This window comes from Monodon monoceros, unplaced genomic scaffold, assembly GCF_005190385.1.
Source record: "Monodon monoceros isolate NGI ecotype Baffin Bay Population unplaced genomic scaffold, NGI_Narwhal_1 Super_Scaffold_13, whole genome shotgun sequence".
Classification (NCBI taxonomy): domain Eukaryota; kingdom Metazoa; phylum Chordata; class Mammalia; order Artiodactyla; family Monodontidae; genus Monodon; species Monodon monoceros.
Genome location: NW_021703769.1, coordinates 78063426 through 78086418, shown reverse-complemented (window position 1 = coordinate 78086418; position 22993 = coordinate 78063426). Strand labels below are relative to the sequence as shown.

Genomic DNA, 22993 nt, shown 5'->3' with positions numbered 1-22993 from the left:
TCTACCCACTGCTGAGCTGCTGTCTGTCAGCCCCGCTCCCCAGCCCTGGGGATGGGGGAGTGTTTAAACTGCAGGTCCCCTCCCTCCAGCGGAAAGGGAGCTCAACCACACCTGAGTGCGCCCAGTGGCCCGGGGCCTACCTGCTAGGTGATCTGGAATCACTGTAATGGGAGGACAGCGAGGGACTGTGGGAGCTGCCGCTGCTGTGGCGATGCGACCTCCGGCCTGGGGACTCTGCATGTGGCCTGGGAGAGAAATCAGGCTGTACTCAAGTTCTGCCCCACCTCCCCAGGGGGGATCCCTGTGAAGCCCTGATGGAAGCCTCTGCTGACCTCCCTGCCCGCCGCTGCTGCCCCCATAGTCTCCCCCCCAGCCCCCCAAAATAGTCTCTTACGAAAATAGCCTCATACAAAAATAACACAAACCCTGCCCATGCTGGGCAGAGTTAGTCCGTGTGGTCATTTGTCAGAATTAGGAAAAAGGCATCCTTTTCTGTAGACAGTCCCAGCCCCCCAAGACCCCACTCGCCCCTCAGTTGGTGTTCTTGTAACTGGGATGCAGGGGAGTCACAAGGACTGAACTTGAAAGGACCCTGGCCTGGGAGGCCACAGGTCTGGGTTCCGGCTCTGCCACCGACTCATGGGGGCTCTTGGCTTCCTCTCTGGGTCTGAATTTTTCCTTCTGGGCAGCGGGGACATGAGCTATCTTCGAGGGCCTGATTCTGTGATTCTAGAAGGCCAAGTTTTCTGGTTGGGGGGGGGGGGGAGAAGGGGAGCGGGCTGAGGGGCTGGAGATGGGTGGAGGGTACTCACCTCTTCCTTTCTTTGTTCTTTTCTTTTCTTTTGCTCTTGGGGCTTCGAGATCTACAGAAAGCAGAGGCTACTGTGACAGCGCAGCCTGAGCCCTGAGCTGGCCGGGGGAGGGCGGGGCCTTCGAGCTCGGAGCTGGCTGTGTCCAGGTGTGGATCTGAGATGTGTTCCTCTCTTGTACCTGAGACTCCCTGGCTGGCGTGGGCTTGCCCACCCCACCCCACTGCTTTTGCCCCTTTTACTCTGCCAGGCCTTATTCCCTCCTTCTCCTCTAAGTCCTGGCCTGGATCGCCTCCTGCCTGGGCCCCAACTGCTGTTCCCTCTGGCAGTGCCATAGGCGATGTGGCTCTGGCCCCAGAAGGAGGGGTGACCTGCCCTTTCCTCTGGCATTGGTCTTGGGATAGGCCCCTCTGATGAGTTGCCATGGTGGGGGTGGCCTCTCCACACCTCATTTGTGTCCTCTGTGCCCCAGGTTCCCTCGGATGGGGCTCTCTAGGGTAGGGTCCAGGCCTCCTGCCTCTCTGTCCCCTCAGACTGTGGCCCAGCCTTGGGCCAGCTCACCAGGGGTTTAGGAAAGAAATGCTTTCCCTTGGACATGATGACCTTCCTGCTTTGGGGTTACTCAAACCCCATCTCATCTCATCCAGCTCTCTGGGGCGAGCCCCACAGCCCAGCTCCTTCTGCCTTTGACAAATGGACTGAGAAGTTTCTGATCAGGCTTCTAAGGTCTCACCCCTGTAGGTCTCTCAGCCTCACCCTCCCTGATGCCACCAGATTCCTGCTCAATCCCTCTAGTGTGAACAGATGCCTCCTTCTGACCAAAAAATGAGGTGATGCTAAGAAACACCAGAATGTATTTCACACAAGAGCAGAGTTGGGTCGGGGGCAGGCCCAGGAGTCCAGAGGTTTGGGTTCTAGAACTCATGCTGCCTGCTTTGGGCCTCAGTCTCCCCCTCTGGAGCTGGTCTGGCCCTAGCTCACCTCTAGGTCTTTCCCAGGACTGATGGGAGCGGGACAGAGGATCTGTGCAAGCGGTTGGTGACCACTGGGGGGCAGTAGGGGCCCACACTGACCCTGAAGGACGGGAGAGGGCTACAAGGGGGAGAGACGGGAAATTGGAGGGACAGGAGGAGGTGTTTGTTTAGGCTCCTCCCCCACCTTGCAAGTGGCCGTGGGCAAATTCTCACTGCCTGAATGGGACCAGGGACTCTGCCCCTCCCCAGGGCTGCTGGGAGGGGGTCTGGCTCCAACGTCAACAGTGGGGATGTGACTGCCCCACATCGTCCTTTCCTCCATGGAGAGTTTTCTACTACTTTCCACACCCCTACCTCTGCCTGGGTTCCGGCCTTACACCTCCTCTCCCCTCTGCAATCCATCCTGAACAAGTCACTGTCCTGCTCAGAGACCCCTGCTGGCTCCCAGCCCCACCTGAGTGGAGGCTTCATAGCCTGGCAGTCAGGCTTGTTGGGGGCTGATACCTGTCCCCCAGAAACTCCACCTGTAGGCATAGCCCGCTCACTCCGTCTCCTAACCACTGAGCCTTCCTAGCTCAAGAACGTCCTTCTGCCTGTCATGCCCTTTCCCTGCAAACCTGGGGTCCTGATGCTTCTGCCTTCCCAACTGGCACCTCCACGGCTGCACCCCTTGCACACTGGACCAGTATACTGTGTTGTCTGGAAATTCTTGGGGCCCCCAAGGTGAGGCTGACTCATGGGGCAAGCAAGGGTTGCAGTTGGCCTTCCTCCTCCGCCCCCCACCCTCCAGTCCCCTGTCTGGCTCTGGGGAGGAGTCCCTGGAGTGGGAAGATGGAGCAGGACAGGACCCTGGCAACACCCCTCCCATCATGGCTTCCTCGGTCCCTGCAGGGGGGCACTGGCCTCTGTCCACATCCTCCTGTCCCGCCTCCAAAGGGCGCCACTCACCTGCGCCTCCTCTTCCTCCGGGACCCAGAATCAGACCTGTAGGGCCATAAAAGGGCTCTCCTGAGCATGCCTGGGGTGGCCTGAGGACAGGATCTGCACAGCATTGGTCATGGCGGGGGTGCGGCGGTGGAAGTGAGGGGAGGCCCCAGGGGAGGCCGAGGGTACCTGTCTCGGCGGTGTTTCTTCACATTCTTCTTCCTCTTGCGCAGGGGTGAGGAGCTCCCACAGCTGCGGACACAGTGGTGGTGGGGGGTCTAGTGAACTGGGGCCCTGGGATGAGGGGCGGTGGAAATGGCTGGGGAACCCCGGGCGCCTGGGGCCTCCAAGCTGGAAAGGGGATTCCAGGGCTTGAAGCCAGCTGCCACTGTACAGAATGAACCGAGGCCCTGAGGGTCCACAAGGTCCCTAAGTGTAGTTGATGGAGCTGCCTGTGTTGTCCCCTCGTCACTTTCCAGCCTCCTGGGCATTGTGAGCGAGGACTGTTTCAAACCCAAAGGTTAGAGGCTCCAATGATGGAATTTCTGGCCTCTGTGGGGAAAAGCTGGCATGTTGGCCCTGTCCAGGTCCAGGCCCTGAGGTGGCAGGTCTCCAGCCTCTGGGGGATGGCCTTGGATTCTCTCCCACCCACAGACATCCTCTCCAGGCCCAGCCCGTCCATCGCTGACCCGCCTTCATTACTGACCTGCACTCGGAGTCTAGTCTCCTCTTTTTGCTGAGGGCCGGGGGAGAAAGAAGGGGAGACAGACAATTGGGCGGGGTTAGCTGGGGCCCCAGACATTGGCCAGGGTCTCACTTAGCACAGGGGAGAAGGCAGGTAGAGACGGGGAACCACAGATGACACCAGCCAAACCCCTCCTCCCCTGGCCGCTCAAGCTGGTGGTGGAGGCAGGACCCCTGGGGAGGGTGCTGGGGGATGAAGAGCAGGTGGACCGAGGTGGTGGTGGGGGGCTACCCAGTTCTGGGGCAGGTGAGCGCCACTGGTGGGGGTGGGTACTCAGTGGGACGAGGGGCCTGGTGAAGGGGAGGGGCTCTTGGGGGGGCAGCGCAGTGAGGGGGAGGGATTCAGTAAGGGCAGAGGGGTTCAGCGAGGGGCGGGGTCCACAATGAGGCGTTGGCGCCTTGCCAGCCGAGGGATGGGCACCTGGGGGCCCCACCGTTCTCCTCCCATCCCACGCTGGCCGGTGGCAGCTCTTACCGGCTTCTCCGGTGGCCGCCTTTCTTTTTCTTCTTCTTCTTGGGAGGGGGCGACGCCGAGCTGCTGGACCAGTGCTTGGTCCTGGGTGAGAAGGGGCGGGGGGTGGGGGTGGGGCGGAGGTGAGGGGGGAGGGGTGGCCCCATCTGCCCCCACCCCCCGCCGCGGCGGGCGCTGACCTGTACCCCCGGTGCCCTCGGTAGCAGGCGGCCGGGCAGTCGCAGTCCACCGGGCCGTCGTCCTCGTCGAAGGGCGCGTACTCCAGGTCCGGCTCTGTGCCCTCGATCAGCCGCGGGGTCTCCGCCACGCTGCCGGCGACAGGGACGCTCAGCACCCGCCACCGCGGCCCGGCCTTCCGGCGGCCCCTTTCTCCGCGCGGCGCACCGGGGCCTGGCCGGGCGGCAAGGTCGGAATGCGCCGGCACCGACCTTTAGAGGGTCAGGCGGGGATCTGGGGAACCCGACCGGGAGCCTCCGTTACAGGGCCCCAGCCTCAACGATGCCATATTTTGCAAAAGAGGAAAGAGTACGGAGCCCTCCCCCCTCACTTAGCCGTCCTCCTTCTAAGTTCTCACCCTCTGGGAGACCCCTCCTCCTTAGTGAGGCCCCTCCCCTCGCCGAGGCCCCTCCCGACACTGATTTTTTGTCCCTCAGTCTCATTCAATGCGCCCCAGTCCCCCCCACTGAGCCCTCTCTTCCCTCGTTGAGCCCCTTTCACTGATCCCTGCAGCCTTAACCCCAGCGTCCTATTCCAGAGGCCCCATCCCCTCCCCCGCTCCCCTTTTCCCTCACTGAGCCCTGCTTTCTCAGAGAGCCCCTTCCCCCTTTCTTAGCTGCCCCCTTTCTGATATCTGTCCGTCCTTAATCCCACGGTCCCTGAGCCCCCTCCCCTGCCGGAGTGCCTCCTTCCAGCCCCTGCTGCATCTCTGAAATATTCATAGCCTCTCCTCGCCCTCCTCTCTGCAGCCTCCGGAGGCCTGGCGGCTCTGCTCCCGCTGCCAGGCTGTCATCAATCACTGCCCAGTGGCGGTCGGCACAGGCCTCTGCACTCTGCCCGCCCCGATGCTCCCCATCCATCTTGCCGAGCTCTCCGCTTCACTCAGCGGGAACCGCGTCATCTTGTCCCAGCTACGGGCTTAGGATCCCCCAGCCATCTTCTGCCACAGATGTTTGCTCCCTGCGGGCACTTGGAAGAGTGGAGATTTTCCCTAAAGGCCTCTGGGCTTAAGGCAAGAGCAGGAACTTTGAAGCTGCAGATGTGCCCTCATTATGTACTGTCCCTGAGTCGCTGTGTGACCCAGTGCCTGTCATGCCCCTTCTCTGAGCCTCTTCTCCAAGATGAGAATGCTAATTACGTTACAGCGGTGTTGGGACAGTTCACTGAGGTCCCAGATGCTGTGTAACTTTGTTTTTTATTGAACACACCCGGAAATAACCCTCCAAAGGCCCAGCTCCAGGGTGATGCGCCCCCTCCATCTTCCATTTTTCATTCTGTGCTGGCTTAGACAGTGCCCCTCCCAGATGGAGGCTCAGCCCTGGTTTCACCGGGCTCATCTTTTTCCTGCCCAGAGCGAGGGAGGCCAGGGCTTAGATGGCAGAGCATTAAGGATGTGACATAAGCTTTGGATTCACACAGACAGGTCTGAATTCAGGCATGACCACACTCACTGAGCCTCCAGCTCCTTATCTATACAATGAGGAAAAGAATATCCCAGCTTTGAGGAGAGGATTAAGTAAGATTCTGTGAAGCTCCTGACATGAGGCCTGGCCCGCGACCGTTGTCATGCACACACGGTCACCATTGCTAGATGGAGGGACCTCTGTCACACACTCACACACCAACACTTCCTCTTCCAGGGAGAAAAGTGGTTTTGACACATGAAAGAGAAACAGAGCAAGGAAGGCAGATCACAGCTACAAGGTGAAAGGATTTTCAGGGACAAATCTGCAGCAGAGCACCCACTAAGCAGCTCTTGGAAGACTGAGTTTTGGATTTGAAAAAAAAAGAATGTAACCCATATCTGACAGGGTTGGCTAGCCTTGAGGCTCGTGTCAAGAATGTCATTTGGATCCCAAACACTATCCTGGCCCTGGCAGCCTAGAAGTCACACAGGTGTGATGGGAGGTGTTTCTGGGGTGATGGAGGCTCATGTCATTCCCCTGACCCTGCAGAGCCCGCACATCCCTTCATTCAAACCTCTCTGCTCTTCCCCGTGCTCCTCTTCCTGAAGCCAGTGGCCTCCTACTTCCCGTCCCTGAAATCTCCAACTCCTGGGCCTGTCCCAGGGCCCATTGCCCCCACACAGCCCTCAGCCCTACAAACGCCTGACACATAAATCACAGTCTTTAGCAAAACTGAAGGGCGCCACAAACATCGTGTGGGTGAGCCAGTGGGAGGAGGAAGCTTCCGTTTATCCTAACACAAAAATGATGAAGGTTATTTACAAACTAAAACAGCTCAGTTTGGGCCCTGCCTTCTGCAGGAATCCTTCCTTGCCTCCTAATATCTAAGGTGGGCTAGCCACTGAATATAGGCCCTCGCTGGGCCCTCCTCGTTCTGCTGGCTGCACCCCTAGAGACATCTTTCCTTTATACCTCTGTCCCAGGGACAGAGCTCCCTGCCCTCTGCCCCATCCTCCCTCCCTGGGACCTTATCATTTGACCTCTCTCACTTTCCAGTCCTTTCTGGGAGGTTGACCTTGTCTGCTGGGAGCACCGGAAGACAGGCGTGAGGAGATCCAGGCTCAGGGAGATGCACAAGGTTTCAGAACCTTCTGGTAAGACTTTTCCTGGCAGTTCCAGGGGTATAAATGGGCCTATGCTGAGGCCTCTCTTGCTGGTTTTGTGCAGCTGGTACCCTTATGTCCACTTTGCAGGCTCTCCCAGGGCTAGAACACTGGGTTCTCCTGTCCTGACCTTCCTGGCTGATAACATCACTAATAAGAATGTTCTCTAATGTTTAGATGGCTCTCCACAGTTCAAATCCCACTCAGAACCAGTTCCTGATTTAGAGAAATTTGCACACCCCCACTTCAGAGATGAGAAAACTGAGGCCCAGAGAGGGAAAGGAACATGTCCTATTTGGGGGGACCTTTGATTAAGAATGTAAGTTCACCTATGCAATTGGCTTTGAGAATTCATGTGCAAACAGGACGGCCCTCGACTCTGCTGGCTGGGCTTCCCTGCTGTGGATGTTAGCTCAGCTGTCCCCTCCCTGCTCTGTAGACACAGTTGTGGGTGTGTGCACTGAATTCTAGATTTGTTTAGCATTTCCTGCTCTTAAGTTCACGTTTGTTAGTCAGTTTACTCCTCACCACGATGGTGGAATAGGCAGGGGAGGTGTTCCTCCCCTGTGACAGAAGGAACGGAACCCCACAGAGCTGACCAAAGTAAGCCCAGCTGGAGTCCACTGCAGAGGGACCAAGGGCAAATCGAGGTTGAACCCAGCACCGCAGGGAACACCTGTTGGACAGGCTTCCCAGGAAGGGCTCCGACCTGGGAAGAGACTGCGAGTCACACGCTCTTCCCTCTGACAGCAGTTTCGCTAATTAACTGGTCCTGTTTCCCATTTGCCAGGAGCCTAATGGCCAATTGACAGATGAATGAATCCAGACAGAAGAGGAGGAGGGTTCCAGGCAAAGGGGCTGCCCTCTCCGTTCACTCACTCAGCCTGTGTGCCAGGCCTGCCCGGGGCCGGAAGGAGGGGGCAGGGGTGGCAGGAACAAGGGCCTCTCCTGTAGCTCCTCATGGCACAGGGCAAAAATATGACAGGTGCATATGATACTAATCTAAGGCAGGTGCCGTGTGCTGTTCTGAACACTTTACATATATTTATCTCATTCAGTCATTTAATACTCAACAAGCCTCTGATGTAGGTATCATCACTGATATCCTCATAGCAAAAATATGAGGCATGGAGAGGTCACACTATGTATAAAATTAGACACATGGAAAAAAAAAAAACACTGGCATTTGCTCATTGTTTTAGGAAGTAGCATATGAATATTGTTTTCCAGAAACCCTCTCTCCCAAACATTTTGTTATATTACATAACTATGAAAACAATTATTCTTTTTTTTAAAGTATCCGGAGCAAACTTTAATGGTTCTGTGCTCTTGCAAACCAAGATGCAATATAATCTTATGTCCATATATGGGAGGGGCATTACATAGTGATGAGAACAATTATTCTTAAAGGTTGTCTATTAAAGTGAAACAAAGAACTGATAACAGACATCGAAGTAAAGAAAACATTGTATATATCCCAAAGAGGAGAAGATTTTACTTTTATCCCAGGAATAAAGTGGTTCTTAGAGGCAGCCTTGAATGATGGGGTATATTCGAACCCGTGCACAAGGGTGTTTCCGGCTGAGGGCCCAGGATGAGCAAAGGCGTGGAAGTGAGAACGTGCAGGACGTGGCTGCGAGCTGCCAGCAGGTTGGGCTGGCTACTGCGTGATACCGGGAGTGGGAAGCCAGGGTGGGTCTAGAGTGTGGAGAGCCTTGAGCGCCAGGCCAGGGAATCCAAATATGATTGCCTGGAGGGTGGGGACCCACAGAAGTTTTCTGGGGGCAAACTAGGACTCCCCACATGAATTGGTTTCCAGACAAAAGCATGTCCTCTCTCAGTGTCTCTGGGACCACACTCTCCATCACTTCTCTGCCAGATTAGAGTGCCAGCTGCCCCACTGTTCTCCCTGTGGTTTTACCCATCTGATCCATCTGCCAAAGGAGAAAGTCCCTAAATGCCTGTCTGACCACATCACACCTCTCAAGAGCCTTCCACTGGCTCCTACCATCTATGGGATCACACCCAGAACACTGCAGTATGATGTTCTGGTGTCCAGTGTGGAGAGTAGACTGGAGGGGACTACTCCATGACCTCAGACTTCCAGCCTCCAGAACAGTGAAAAATACGTTTCTGTTGTAGATCAAGGCACCCAGTTTACGGTACTGTGTTATAGCAGCCCCTAGGTGCCTAAGACAGTGGTGGCGATCATCCAGTGGTGAGGTGCGTCTGCTGTGTGCCAGCCACTAATCCTCACGCTTACAGTCACTGTTTCAATTAATTTCCTCTGCAGTCCTTTGAGGATGGTACTAATATCTGCATTTTATAAATAAAGAACTGAAGGCCCACAGAAATCAAGGACCTACCCAAGTCACACAGCTGGGGTGTGGTGGAGCTGGGATACAGAGCTCAGGGGGTTAATATTGAACTTAGAGTTTAAGACAGGTGGGGTGTCTGATGCCAGAGCACACACTCTCCCTCCACTAGCCTGTACTCTGAACTGAGAACTGAAGACCTGGTCAGATGCCAGGTCCACAGGAAGGCATATGACCAATCTGTCGCTAGCCCTCTGTCACCTCTCTGCCTCTGGCCTTGGGTTCAGCACCACAAACAACTCTTCCCAGCCCGGGAGTAATCCAGGCCACCATCACTGCTGCAGTCACTGTTTGCAACGCTATTTTCATACCATTTTGGCTGCGTGAGCTAGAAGAAGGCTTCTGGTCTCAACCCTTCCCTGTGTAAAGGAGGAAGCTGAGGCTTTGGGGGAGATTGGGCAAACCTCACTGTTTTAGGCACCAGGGATACGGCAGTAAACAAAACTGGTAACGAACTTGTCCTCAATGTCTTCTAATATTCTAGCAGGATCCCAGGACCCTGCCAAGTCTATATTCTCCTCTGCTTCCAGAGCAGGAGTCCTCCTTGACTGTCAAGTCTTCCTGACACTGCCTCTTCCGAGGAACCCTTCCTGACCGACCACCCTAGCCTGTCTCTCTTCCCCCACCAAACACGCACAGAGCTTGAGACTAAGTCGTTCAAGTGGCCACATTGTTTCTTCTTGTTCACGGCTGCCAGTAATTCCTGGTTTCAGGTTGGAGGTTTGTGTTTCCACCCAGGGAGCAGGGGCAGTCTTTCCCTCCCCCCACCCCTGCCCCCCTCATAGCACCAGCGCAGGGGTCGGCATACAGCACAGACCTTCAAGGACTTTCCTTCTGATGATGGACACCGCAACCACTCCATGACATCCTTCCTAATGTGCCCCAGTTCTTAAATGCATCATTCATTCATTCATTCATTCATTCCAGGAAAGAGAAGATCAGGACTTCTGGAAAAGACCTGGGAGTCATCCACTACCAGGGCAGCGTTCCAGCTGGGGGATGGATGAGATTCCCCAGGAAGAAGAGGGAAGGGAGACCTGGGGGAGAGACCTGAGGACATGACAGATCCTTGGGGGGAGCCAACATCTGAGAAGTGGGCAGAAGTGAGGGAGGAGCAGAAGCCATCAGAGGGGTAGGAGGAAACTCACAAAGAACTGAATCTTGGAAGCCAGGGGGAAAAGCAGGTTTCCACTGGGGAAATACAGTGGTGGCATGCACCAGAGAGAGGCCAGGCCTGCAGAGGAGCCTGGGCTATGCTAAGGAGGACTCAGGCAGCCACGGCCCAAGCAGGTCACCGGAGTCATGGGGGCAAGAAGCCAGACCTCCATGGCTTAAGGAAGTGGAGACAACGTGTACCACGTGCTCTGCAGAAATGGGGTGGAAAAAGGAGAGACACGTGTGGGCTGGAAGCGGGAGGAGATAGCAGAATTGAGGAAGGACGGGGAGTAGATTAAGAAGGAGCCCAGGAGAGGGCAGGCAGGATGGCAGGTTTGGGCTGGAGGGGCGGTTATCGCTGGAAGGACCCAGAGAAGGTGGCAAAGGTAGATTCCGGACGAGGCCTCCCGCCCTCACACTGGACGGAAGAGGAAAGGGTGGCTGATTTTCCAGAGGAGCCCTGGGGGGATCTGGGGGGACACAGGTCAGAAAGGCAGGACCTGCTGGGTTTGGAGGTGGTGCGGACAGCAGCGGGAGCATCTGGTTGTCGGGAAGTTTGAGAAGGGAAGGGAGGGAGGGGCTCGCCCTGCTGGGTGGTGGTGGGGACCTTCGGGCATCAGTGAGGTGGGCACAGCAGTTGTTGAGGGGTGCTGTGGGTTCTGGGAAGCTGGAGAGAAGGAGGTGGTGGTGGTATGACTTCTTCCCACCTCCGGGGAGGAGAGAGCAGGCCCGCTGAGCCAGGCTCCCCCAGATCACCCACGAGCCCCCTACAAACCCGAGGCTGCCGTGACTCTGCTTCTTCTTTTTTTCTTTTTTCTTTTTGGCCGCACTGTGCAGCACGTGGGATCTTAGTTCCCTGACCAGGGATCGAACCCGCGCCCCCTGCAGTGGAAGCGCGTTGTCCTAACCAGTGGACCACCAGGGAAGTCCCTCTGACTCTGCTTATGTTCCTACTCAAGCCAGAGAGGTGAGGTTGAGTGGGGTTAGGAGGGGACACCCCATCCCGGGATCCTCCAGCAGTCCAGAATTTCTGCAGAAAGGGCTTCCCCGCTGCCCGTCGAGGTCCATCTACTCCTGGCATGCCGTTTGCCCTCAAGACAACGGCAACAGGAAAATCGCTCAGAAGGTGCTGCTGTCATTTTATTTTTGTGCCAGTAAAGGTGCACAGGGACTTAGGGACCCAGCAAGATGCTATCATCCAGCCATGCCTGGACACTTGCAGTCCCCGCCCTCCTATAGCAGCTGCTCCATTTCATATGGTTTTGAGTGGTTGACGGTTCTCCTGTAATCTGAGACAAAGTCTGCCTCCCTATAACTTCCCTGTTTGATCCAAAGCCCACCCGGGGGGCCACAGTATCTCAGTGCTCCTCCTGTCCTGTGACAGCTGCAGAGATGTGACCGCCACAGAGCCCATGTTCTCTGTACCTGATAAGCCTTTGGCTAAGCCAGCAATGGCATTGGTGCGTTAGTTCTTATTTTCCAGAGTCTGTGCTTGCTCTGGAGGCCACTTCATAGGTGGTAGTAGTTGGGGCAGAGGGACTAGCCTATCCGCCACTGACAACACGAGGGTGAGAACATTTCTCAAGTTCCTGATTCGCAGCCCAGGATTCCCTGAGCTGAGATCTGGGGTGCCTCCCCTACCGCTGGGCGATAGATAGAACCCAGGGCCCAGGGAGAGGGCCTCAGGGATGCCCAGGTGCCCAGAGGCTCCTGCTCGTGCCCCGGGCCAGGCCAGAGCTTCCAGTGGGCAAGACCCATGCCCTGTCCTCCTTCTCCTCTTTCTCCCCCCTCCAGCCCCAACCAACTTAGGGATCCCTGGGAAAGGCCGCTCTGGCCCCCAGCTGCTGCCTGAGCCTGCACTCTCCCTGTGCCCTGCCCACCCGGGCAGCACTCACATGTGGCCCCCAGGCCGGGCCTCCCTGGTGAGCATTCCCTCCTTCTCCATTAGCATCTGCCGGAAAGTCCTGACCTTCTGCCGGGTCTCCTCCTCTGAGTACCTGTGGGCCACAGGGAAGATGAGAACTGCTGTCTTGGGTTTGGTTTCCTCCCCACCTGCCCACCCCCCAGCCCATCCCCCCAGCCCTCAGTCATGTGGGCACTTTCCAGCTTGCAACGACCTGTCCAAGGTCACACCACCACCAAGATTCTCAGTGCTGGGGAGGCTCAAGGCCTACCCGTTTTGCACCAACTCAGCCAACCAATCAACTAAACAAACAACCAGCCAAACAAACACATAAACTACAGGAAGTGTTGCTCCCAGAAGTGGGGAGACCCACCAGGGGAGACGGGGCCCTTCCTCCTGGCCCTCCCCCACCCCAGGGCAGGCCTCCCTCCCACGTCCAGGCTGCAGTCACTCTCTGGAGACATTTTAGGGGACAAGTGAGACCCGTGGCCTTGACACATACATGGCCTTTTCTGCTTTCCTGCTTCAAGGACCTCTGATCCTCACAATAGCCTGGGGAGATCCTCAGCGCATCCCCGCCTCTGCAAGGTCTAGGCTGCCAGGTGGCTGGCCCAGGATCCCAGGGGTAGATCCATTGCTTCCCAGCTTGGGATGGGGGGTGGATGGAGTCTGGGCCTTGGATGGAAGCTCCTGACTTCTCTACTCCGCTCTCCCTCCCTCCCTGAGGCTAGGGACCAAAGCCCAGAATTATCTACCCCTCATCCTTGTTCCCACACCCTGGGCTTGGTTGTAACCTCTCTCACACCACCACTGTGACAGATGTCCATGCTGCTCCCGGGGTGGGGGGGTTCTGTGCTCACCCAGCCCCCGGCCCTGTGCCCAGCACACGCAGCTGTCCAGTGGATGCTGCTGGTTGAGTCTTGGGGTCCCAGGCTCCCACCCTCTCCCCTTCCTGGGCTGCAGGTCATCGTCCTGGACAGAAAATATGGTGACCAAATAGGAACCGAGGTCCCGTCTTCTTTGTCATCTGACCATCCACCCTCTGTGCACACAGCAGGCCCAGCCCGGCCCACTCAGCCTGTCCATGAAGATGGCACACTGTTCCCTCTCAGGGACCCCATCTCTTTTCTCCTTCCTTCCTCTCCTTCAGCAAGCATTTGGGATTGACCCTACCTTTTTGGAGAGCAATTTGGCAATTCTTTTCAAAAGGCTTAAAGAAAAATGAATACCGCTTTTGACTCATAAATTAACTTCCAGGTTTGCTCTGGGAAGTAACCGTGGCTAAGCACAAAGATGTGACTCATGGCATGTTTACAGCAGGATGGATTCCCACCCCCCCCCACCAGGTTAGGTGTCAACGTTTGTGTTTGTGTTTCCATAGCAAACTGAGCTTCCCGGTTCCTGGCAGGTGGTTCGTGCGCTAGTCGTCATCATCGTTGTCTCCTGCACTGGCCTGGGAGCTCCCTGAGGGCAGGGACCTTGTCTGTCTGAATTGCTGTTGTGTCCTCAGCACCTGGCACCTTGCCTGCCACACGTGGCATCCAAAAATGTTTGATAAATGAGTAGATGGTGACGGAGAGGATTGAAGAGTTCGAAGGTGGAATTTTCATTTTGGAGAGATGGCTCTGGTGGCCATGTGGCTGGAGGAGAGGGAGGCCGGCCCTGGGCTATGGCAGGGGTTCAGGGGGGAGGTGCTGAGGTCAGAGCTAGAGAGTGGGCGTGAAGATGGAGGGGGAGAAGTGGACAAAATACCATCTGGTAGGGAGAATGGCTGGGACTCGGAACCGGTTGAATATGTCGGTAGGGGGGTTAGGAGAGGAACACTACCTACTTCTTAACCATGTGTCCCCTGACCCCCAGCTGGGGTGTCACCCTCTATAGGTTTGGGCACCTCTGCGGCCCACTGTAGGGAGGATTTTTTTTCACCATTTTAACCTTTTTTTCTTTTCTTTTTTTTAATTGACCTATTGTTGATTTACAATGTTGTGTTTCAGGTGTACAGCAAAGTGATTCAGTTATATATACACATATATATATTCTTTTTCAGCTTCTTTTCCCTTATAGGTTATTACAAAATATTGAGTAGAGCTCCCTGTGCTATACAGCAGGTCCTTCTTGGTTATCTATTTTATATATAGTAGTGTGTATATGTTAATCCCAATCTCCTAATTTATCCCTCCCCATAGGGAGGATGGAGTCCAGCCTGGCAGGGGGAGGAGCCCGTCTCTTCCAACCCCCCACCATTTCCGCAGGAGTGTGTGTGTCTCAGGTCCTGCTGTGCTGACACCACTGACCCAGCTTCACCAGCCCTGGGCCTTGGCTTGTAAGTGTCCACCTTGGTCCCTGTTTAGCATTCAGCTGGAGGTCCCTAGGCCTTGCTTGCTGGGCAGGACAGAGCCCTCGGTCACCGGGCTCTGAAGGAGGGAATCCCTCCTGCTGTAAACATCCCCTGAGTCACATCCTTGGTCCTTTTCTGAGCAGTGGAGGCCCAGAGGAACTGCTTCCATCTCACCTTCTCCTCAGGAGACCAGCTTGTCATTGTCACCAGCACAGAGAAAAACAGTACCGGCCCTTCAGCACTGCCAAGCCCCAAACTCAGAGACCCCTGGGAGGGAGACACCAGCTGGCTGGGCCATCGGCAGGGGGCCTGGGACCTGGCAGGGTCAGGAAGGAGGTGGACCGAGAGCCAGGCTGGGCCAGACCCCCAGCTGTGTGGGAGGGGCTTCAGGCCAGGGTCCAAGCCGCATGCCTGGGGATCTACAGAGCACGTGAAGGCTGGGAGGTGGGAGCGAAGCCCAGGATTTCATGAAGACCCGGAGCAGGACGTGTGCAGGGACTTAGGGCTCATCCCAGAGCCGGCAGGTGTAAGGCGAGGTGACTGACGCCAGCACCTGCTGTTGGGGGGCCGCTGTTGCTGGACTGAACTGACTCAGTAGGACCCCTCTATGTGCCGGGGTCTCTTGCTGGGAGAAGCTGGGACCCAGGGAGGACATCTGGTTATTGGGCGAAGTGGTCTCAAGTGTGACCACCACCTGGAGTCTCCTCTCCCCTCGCACCTCTCAGCTGGGGCCACAGGCATTACGAGGAGAGGCAGAAGAGCCAGGCCATCCTGTTTTCGAATCCCAGTGCCCCCACGTTCTAGCTCTGTGACCTTGGACAAGTCCGCATACTTCTCTTAGCCTGAGCCTCTGTCTGTGAAGCGGGATAGTAACCTGCCTTTCAAGGCCGTCACAGGATTAAGGGAGATAATGCGTATAAAGCACCTTGCGCAGTGCCTGGCACGTAGTAGGTGCTCCATAAATGGAGCTGATTGAGGATTATTTGTCCCAGAGCTGTGGGGACAAAGGGTCTAGTCGTCCCAGGCACCCTGCCTTTTTCTACCCTAGACCCCTCCCAGGTCAGCGTGGTCCCGGGTCAGGAATCACCTGGGCCTCTCCCCTCTGCTCTCCCAGGAGGCAAAGGCTGAGGAGAGGGAGGCTGGTATCCAAATCACCCACTCCCTGAGGATGTGGCAGCACCTGCCAACTTAAGTCCACGCAGGAGTCCTGGCTGGCTAAAAGTCAAGGGCTTGGACAGGGGAAGCGGGTAGGCAGGGCAGGGCTGCCTGTCTCAGCGCCGCAGCCTACTGGCTCCGCTGCTTCCCAAGCCGATCTGGCTCCCTCATTGCCGCTTCACTCTTCAGGAAGGATGTGCCAAATTCATTTTTGCTTGGGGACTTCCTGGGTTGCCCTCTGGGGCTGGGGTGGGGGGAGGGGACAATGCATTTCTTTTTTAACTTTGGCTGCGTCGGGTCTTCACTGCTGCACGAGGGCTTTCTCCAGTTGCGGCGAGCTGGGGTTACTCTAAGTTGCAGTGCGTGGCTTCTCATTGCGGTGGCTTCTCTTGTTGCAGAGCACGGGCTCTAGGCGTGCGGGCTTCAGTAGTTGTGGCACGTGGACTCAGTAGTTGTGGCTCGCAGGCTGTAGAGCGCAGGCTCAGTAGTTGTGGCGCACAGGCTTACTTGCTCCGCGGCACGTGGGATCTTCCCGGCCCAGGGCTCGAACCTGTGTCCCCTGCATTGGCAGGTGGACACTTAACCACTACGCCACCAGGGAAGTCCCGACAATGCTTTTTTTTTTTTTTTCTTTTTGCGGTACGCGGGCCTCTCACTGTTGTGGCCTCTCCCGTTGCGGGGCACAGGCTCCGGACGCGCAGGCTCAGCGGCCATGGCTCACGGGCCCAGCCGCTCCGCGGCATGTGGGATCTTCCCGGACCGGGGCACGAACCCGTGTTCCCTGCATCGGCAGGCGGACTCTCAACCACTGCGCCACCAGGGAAGCCCTTTTTAAACTTTTTATTCTTATTTTTATTTATTTATTTATACCCCCACCACCCCCCCTCCGCCCCGGCTTGCGGGATCTTAGTTCCCTAAACAGGGATGGAAACCTGGGCCCTCAGCAGTGAAAGCGTGGAGTCCTAACCATTGGACGGCCAAGGAATTCCCAGAACAACTCCCTATTTAACAGGCCAGTAGCTGTGACTTGCCCAAGGTCACAGGCCAGGGCTGGAAGCCCGGACTGCTGGGCTCCAGAGTGGCTGTGCCCTCTACCGACCGCGCAGCCGCTAAGAGATGGGGAGGGGAGGTGGATGGTAACTTGAGAGCTAGCTTTGTGGGAGACTCCAGTCTAAGGACCACTTGGAGTGAGAGCTTGGGTGGGGGAAGGGCCCCTGACGGAACATTTGGAGGCCTGATGGGTGCTTCCTAGAGAAGCGTAAGTCCTTGATGCCAGGGGCCGGACACCAAGGACACGGGCAAATGCCGTCCCCCTCTACCGCTGCCCTCGTCGGATAATAAGCCTCCCAGTGCAGGGGGAGATCCAACCGGCGGGGTGGGGCGGTTGGGGAGGGAAGGCCCCTGAAAGGTTGGGGCTCTGTGAGGGGGAGGCCTTTCCGAAGGGGAAGGTTCAGTGAAGAGGAAGGGGCTTAGGAAGGGGGCGGGGCCCTGTGACGGAGAAGGGGCGGGGCTCTGGGAGGGGAAAGGTGTGTTTTCCTAGAATGAAGCACGGAAGGCTGGTTCTCTACTGTCCCAGTAATCCTGTTTCCCAGCCACTCCCACACTCCCTCCACTTCTCGAGTCTCCCAATTCAGCAGGAATTGCAGGTTTAATTAAGGTCTGGGACTTTCTCTGCAGAAGGATACTCCATTCCCCACCCGCTACTCCACCCTGCCCCTTGGGATCTCATTTCTTTGGCCACATCCACAGCTCATCAAACCTGTTTTCATTGCCAGCTGGAAGCCTCCTTTCTGTCTGTCTTCAGCAGCCTTCCACCCATCCATCCCTCTCTGCAGGGACCCTCCGCACCCCCACCTGGTCCCCACCTGGCAGTGAACACCAAGTCCCCGTGCCCCTTTCTTTTCCTACAAGCGGCCCTGCCTGGCAGCCTTGGCCCTGCCTTCCTGAGGGCCTTGGGTGGTGGTGACTATCTCTGTCTGAGCCTCAGTGTCTTCTGGGCTCCAAAGGGACAGTGAGCCTTGTCTTGGCTGCCTCTTAGGGAGCCCAGGAGGCCTGGATGAACAGACAAAGATGTGGTTTGGAAGGACTGCTGTCCACAGGCTGTCTGTCCCCATGTGGCTCCAGGCCCTAATGCACTGGGCATTTCTGATTTCTCAGCTCACTGACAGTGCAAGCCTGATGGGCGGGCCCTGCTCCCCACTTTGACTCCTTCAACAGCCAGCCCAGTAGTTTCAAAGTACTCAGGGCAGATGCAAAAGGGAGGCTTGGGAATACCAGCTTTCTTTGGAGCTGCACAGATGGGAATGGCTTTGTTCTCTGTTTCTTTGCCTCCAGCTCCACGTGTGAGGGCTGTCCTGTCTCCACTGGATTTTCAGGGGGAGGTCCCTAAATCCTTACTGATTAATGCGCAACCCCTCCTTCTCAGCCTGACGAACTCCTACACGTGCTTCAAGGCCCATTCAAATGTCTTCTCTCATAATCTCCCCTCTGAGCTCCTGAAGCACTTGACCCTCTCCTGTCCTGTCCTATAACCATGATTCTAATCTGTCTTATGGTGGAGTTGGTTGTTAACATGTTTGTTTCCCTTCTGAGATGGGGAAGGAATAGGGGCTGGAAGGGTGGTCTTTGAGGAAGTGACTCTGATTCGGCTCTGGGGTCCACCGTTGCCCAGAACAGTGCCTGGCACACTTGTGTGCCCGTGATTGGTTCTGAACTAGATAGGGTGAAACCTAAGCTTCCAGGGTGGGATTTCTTTGCTGAAACCACAGGCAGCCCTCACACATAGTAGGGGCCCACTGTGCTTTCTTGCCTGGCTGCAGCATCTGCTTGGCAGAGACCAGGCAGCTCGATCCACCCATTTTATAGAAGGGGAAACTGAGGCTTTGATTTATCATTGATGTTTACAGGCCTCTCTCCTGCACTGGGCTGGATATTTCTGGAAGGCATGGACTGTGTCTCCTTGGCTTCTGCGAATCTGAGTCCAGGTCAGAGCTTGACATAGAGCAGGAGTTCAAGATGGCTTATTGGTAGAATAAACTAATAAATGAATGAAAGTTCGGCTGGGCTTGCAATGGTTCAGATTCTGACTTTACAGGCTCCCGGGTCCCAACGCTGGCTCCGCCCCGGCGCCGCCCTTGGTTCCCTCCACGCCCCCAGTGCCCCGCCCCGGCCCCGCCCCGCTCCGACTCACCCCTGCTCCTCCATCATCTCCTGCAGCTCCATGCACTTGAGCTCCACGCGCCGCTTGCGCTCGTGGTCCAGGATCTCGCGGTGCGCGCGCTTCACTAGGCCGGGCTCCGCGGCGCGCAGCTCCTCCTCCGCCCGCGGCCAGGCCCCCGACGAAGCGCCCGGTTGCGGAAAGCCGTTCGCCGCGTCGGGCGGGGACGGCATGCTGGCGGCCCCGTTGTTCACTGTGGAGGACATGGTGGCTGCTCCCGGAGCTGCTGGCCTCGGCCCTGCGGGATAGAAAAAGACACCCGGCGGGATGGTCACTTCTCGGGCACCTGCTAAGCTCCTCTCGGCGCGGGTTAATCCTGGAGATTTAAAGGACCACTCACGGCTCTAATCCGCTTCGCCTCATGCTGCAGAGCCGGGCTGGTGGCAGGTTTGCACCTTTGGGTCACACCCCAGGGCATGAGGGGGAATCGGACGGACATTGGGCTTTCCCCATCTGTAAGGTGGGTGGATTCAGGCCGGACTAGATGGGCTCTAAGTAACCTTCTCAAATCCAGGGACCTAGTACCACTCAGGACAACCCTCTCTGCCTTGTACCAATGCCTGGCTCCTGCCTGCCTGGCCCCTGCCTGCACGCCTGCTGGCAGCTCCCCAGGAAACCAAGTCGGTCTCTGGGGAAATTTGTTGGTTTTATTCTTGTTTTTCCTTCAGGCTCAGTCTAACACCCCTCTCTCGCTCCCCAGTGCCCATTCTCCTGGCTCTGGCCCCTGGAGTCACAGACCGCATGTGTTCCCCCTCCCAGGCTGCTCTGGGAGAGCCCTGCCGAGACGGGAAGATGGAACCTTCTCCAGGCTCAACTCCATTCCCACCTCAGTTGCAGTTTTCAGTTCCCGCTTGGATTTGGCTAACTTTTCCAAAGTCCATTCCAGGTAGGGGCCTGATTGAAGCCCACAGGACTGTCCCCTCCTTTGCTCTGGAAACACTGCTTCTGAGGATGTGACCAAAAGTGGCACTGACATGAACTCTCCAGGCAGCCACATCCTCCTGCCAGCTTGGGATGGGGTAGGAGGCAGCATGGCTTGGGAGGTGAGAAGCTGTTGGCTTCATGCTAGACCCAAAGTAGAGCATGTGCCTACATGCACCCTGCGCATGTATAAACGCGCGTGTGCGCGCACACACACACACACACACACACACACACACACCAAGGACTTATCTTAGCAGAGGGGAGGCACCTCCTGAGCTATTTCCATTTCCTTTCTCCAAGGCCCTGCTAGTTGCTAAGCAACAGGGAGGCCTCCTTCCCAGGGAGTGGGATGGGAGGGAGGGAAGGGGTGGAGGGAGGTGAGAAGAGAAGGAACTGGGCATGTCTGGACATCCCAGATGGGGCCCTCCTTCGGTACAACCCCCCTGCCCAAACACATACTCCCCTCACTGGCCTCAAAGTGCTGGGGGGTGAGGGGTGTTCAGAGCCGTGGAGTCTGAAAGGCAGAGAAGAGAAGGGGACTGTGAGAGGAAAAAGGCTCTGAAGGGGACAGTGACAGGAGGTGACAGTGGTAATGAGAACACAAGCTCCTTTCATATGTCCATCCCCCCACATGTCTGAGTTCTAGGTCAGGCTTCTCTACTCCTTGTTTTGTGACCCTGACGATGTCACTGCTCCTGTCTGAGCCTTTGTTCCCGACCTGTGCCTGGGAGCGTCATCCAGATTCTTCAGAAGAGGAGGGCTCTCGGGGATTTACAGAGCAAAGCTGTTCTTCTAACTCTGCTTCCCGTCTGTCCCCAGCCAAGCCCTGCACCCCAGCTCCACCAGGCCTTCTCCTAGGGTGCCCCACAGGCATCACCCACTCACCAAGCCCCACACAAAGCTCTGGGATCCCTGCTTGCTACCTGCCTTGGCTCCAGTGCATAGCTTACAGCCTCCAGCCAGGGACACGCATGGAGCTTGGAGAACCCCATTGTCCTGGCCCGCCACAGCTCACCAGCATCAAGTTTGGTCCCTCACTCCCTCTGCTCAACTTTGCTCACATTTATCCATCTCCTCCTCTCTCGTTACCGCCTCAGTTCAAGCCTCTCCCTCTGGTCAACTCTGGCCTCAGCATCCTGTCTGTCACCCCCTCCCCGACCTCTTTCTGTTCATCTTCCATCAGCAACCTGGGAGATTGGTCCAGGAGCAAGTCAGCAAATCATGCCCTGATTAACAGCCTCTAGTGGCTTCCTGTCACTCTGGCTTCAAGTCGTGACATGGCCTGTCTCCTGGACTAGCCGTCCCCTGCTGCTCCCACACAGATTCTCCAACCCTCTTGCATCCAGGCCTTTCCCCCTGCTGCTCCCTTTCCCTGGGATGCTCTGCACCTGACTCCTGCAAGACCTCAAAATCACTGCTCACAGGCCTCCCCACTTTCTGGAAGCTCCCCCTCCCCGCTCTGGCTGGTGTGACCCTCCTGGAGCTCTAGCCACTCACTGTTTCACTGTGGGCACACAGGTCTGGCTCCCCCTGAGGACTGAGGGCAGTTTCACCTCAACTCCTAGGGCCAGCAAAGTGCCTGAAACATGTGGAGCCCAGCGCCCCGGGGTAGAACAAGGAGGAGGCAAAAAGGGAGGTGGGACAGAGGAATGCTGGGCAGTCCTTGATACAGCCTGCAAGACCCCTTTGCATTTTGCCTTAGGCTATCTTACAACTTCATCCCGTGCCACACCTCATCCTGTAGCCAACATCCAGCCCCTCAGCCTGGGTCATCTGTCCCCAAACATGTGCTCTCACTCCTTTGTGCCTTTGCCCATGCGGTTCCCCTGTGCTGGAATTCCATTTCCTCTTCTGTACACCTGGGGAACTCCCGCACAGCCTTCTGGGCCCAGCCCAAATGTCACCTCCTCTGGGAAGCCTTCCCTGCTTTTGAGGAAGGATGAGTCATTCCCTCCTTGTGCCCCCACAGCTTTTGTCCTCATCTCTTTAGATACTGAGGCTCAATTTATTGTTTGCATCTGACCACTGTTCTAGCCCTTTGAGTGAAGGGGACCATCCGTTCATTCTGGCTCCCCAGAGCCTACCCAGCACCTGGCAACTCAGGAGGTGCACTGAGGGTGTGGGGACAAAGTGCTTGGGTCCCAGTGAGAGCCCGTGGAGCCAGGTTCTGAGTAATGCTGCTCTGCATGCTTTCCCTCTGATGTGGGAGAGGCTCCCCAGCCTAGAACTTGGCCTGAGCTCCTGAGGGCAGGGGAGGGGAAGCTGGTGGGAGCAGTTCTGAATGCACTCAGATCTCCAGACCCTGAGAAATCCTATCCCTGGCACTGGGAGAATGCCTGGGTAAGATGGCTAGGCTGCTGAAGGCAGTCTTTCAGGAGTGACTGAAGGAAAGGAGAGGAATGTGAAGACAGAGGGCAGATGCTGTCTGGATTTTCACTAGGACAGACGGTGGATTCTAGCAATTTCACCTGCTGATGGAGGGTGCCAGGCAGGAATCAGAGGCACGTTGTTGAAAGAATGACCCCTGAACCCCTAGAGGAGAGCCCAGGACCCTAAGAACAAGTCATTGCACACTGAGCCCACTTCTTTCAAAGTCAGGGTTGCTGGACCAGCAGACCAGGGAGTTAGTTACTACAGGCACCGAGTCTCTCTGGGGGGTATCTGATATTATCTATTACGGAATCCTTGTGAGATCTCATAAGAAGAAAGAGACATTGTGCTGGTGGGAACTAATATTCTGTACTGTTTTATTTGGTGGATAGATTAACCTGTGCTCAAAGGGAGCTGATTAATGGGTCAATGTCACATTAGATGGGGGTATCTAGTGGAAGACCACAGGGCTCTGTCCTCACCCGCCTCTGATCCGATATGTTCACCACTGACTGGATGGAACTCTGATAACCTGATGACCAGACTCACTGAGGATACCACTTGAGAAGGCTCATAAATTCAGAGTCAGAATCTGAAAGGACTCAACAGACCGAAAAGATGGAAGGAGTCTAAGAAGGTGAAGCAGGATAGTGAGAAATGCCACATCCTGAAGCTGGGTCCCAAATTAACTTTCTAAAATTGGAATGAGGTAGACATACTTTAGAAGCAGCATATTTAGGAAGGATTTAGGGGTTTTCAGTGGTCACAGGCTCAATTTGAGTCAGTATCATGATGTGGCTGCCAAAAGTACATGCCATCTTAGGCTACATCAACAAAAATACGTCTAG

At 56.2% G+C, this 22993-nt stretch overlaps 1 protein-coding gene across 1 annotated transcript in view; it reads right to left on the bottom strand.

The window, feature by feature from the left end:
- Nucleotides 1-22993, bottom strand: part of SRRM3 (serine/arginine repetitive matrix 3) — a 53492-nt gene that overhangs the window by 13527 nt on the left and 16972 nt on the right. Inside the window, exons 2-10 of the mRNA XM_029221600.1 lie at nt 18825-19089; nt 12134-12235; nt 4103-4231; nt 3927-4007; nt 3414-3443; nt 2897-2959; nt 2732-2767; nt 813-863; nt 141-245 (exon numbers count right to left, since the gene is read on the bottom strand). Coding sequence (XP_029077433.1) covers nt 141-245; nt 813-863; nt 2732-2767; nt 2897-2959; nt 3414-3443; nt 3927-4007; nt 4103-4231; nt 12134-12235; nt 18825-19057 — 830 coding nt within the window. The 5' untranslated portion in view covers nt 19058-19089. The remainder of the gene's footprint in view (nt 1-140; nt 246-812; nt 864-2731; nt 2768-2896; nt 2960-3413; nt 3444-3926; nt 4008-4102; nt 4232-12133; nt 12236-18824; nt 19090-22993) is intronic.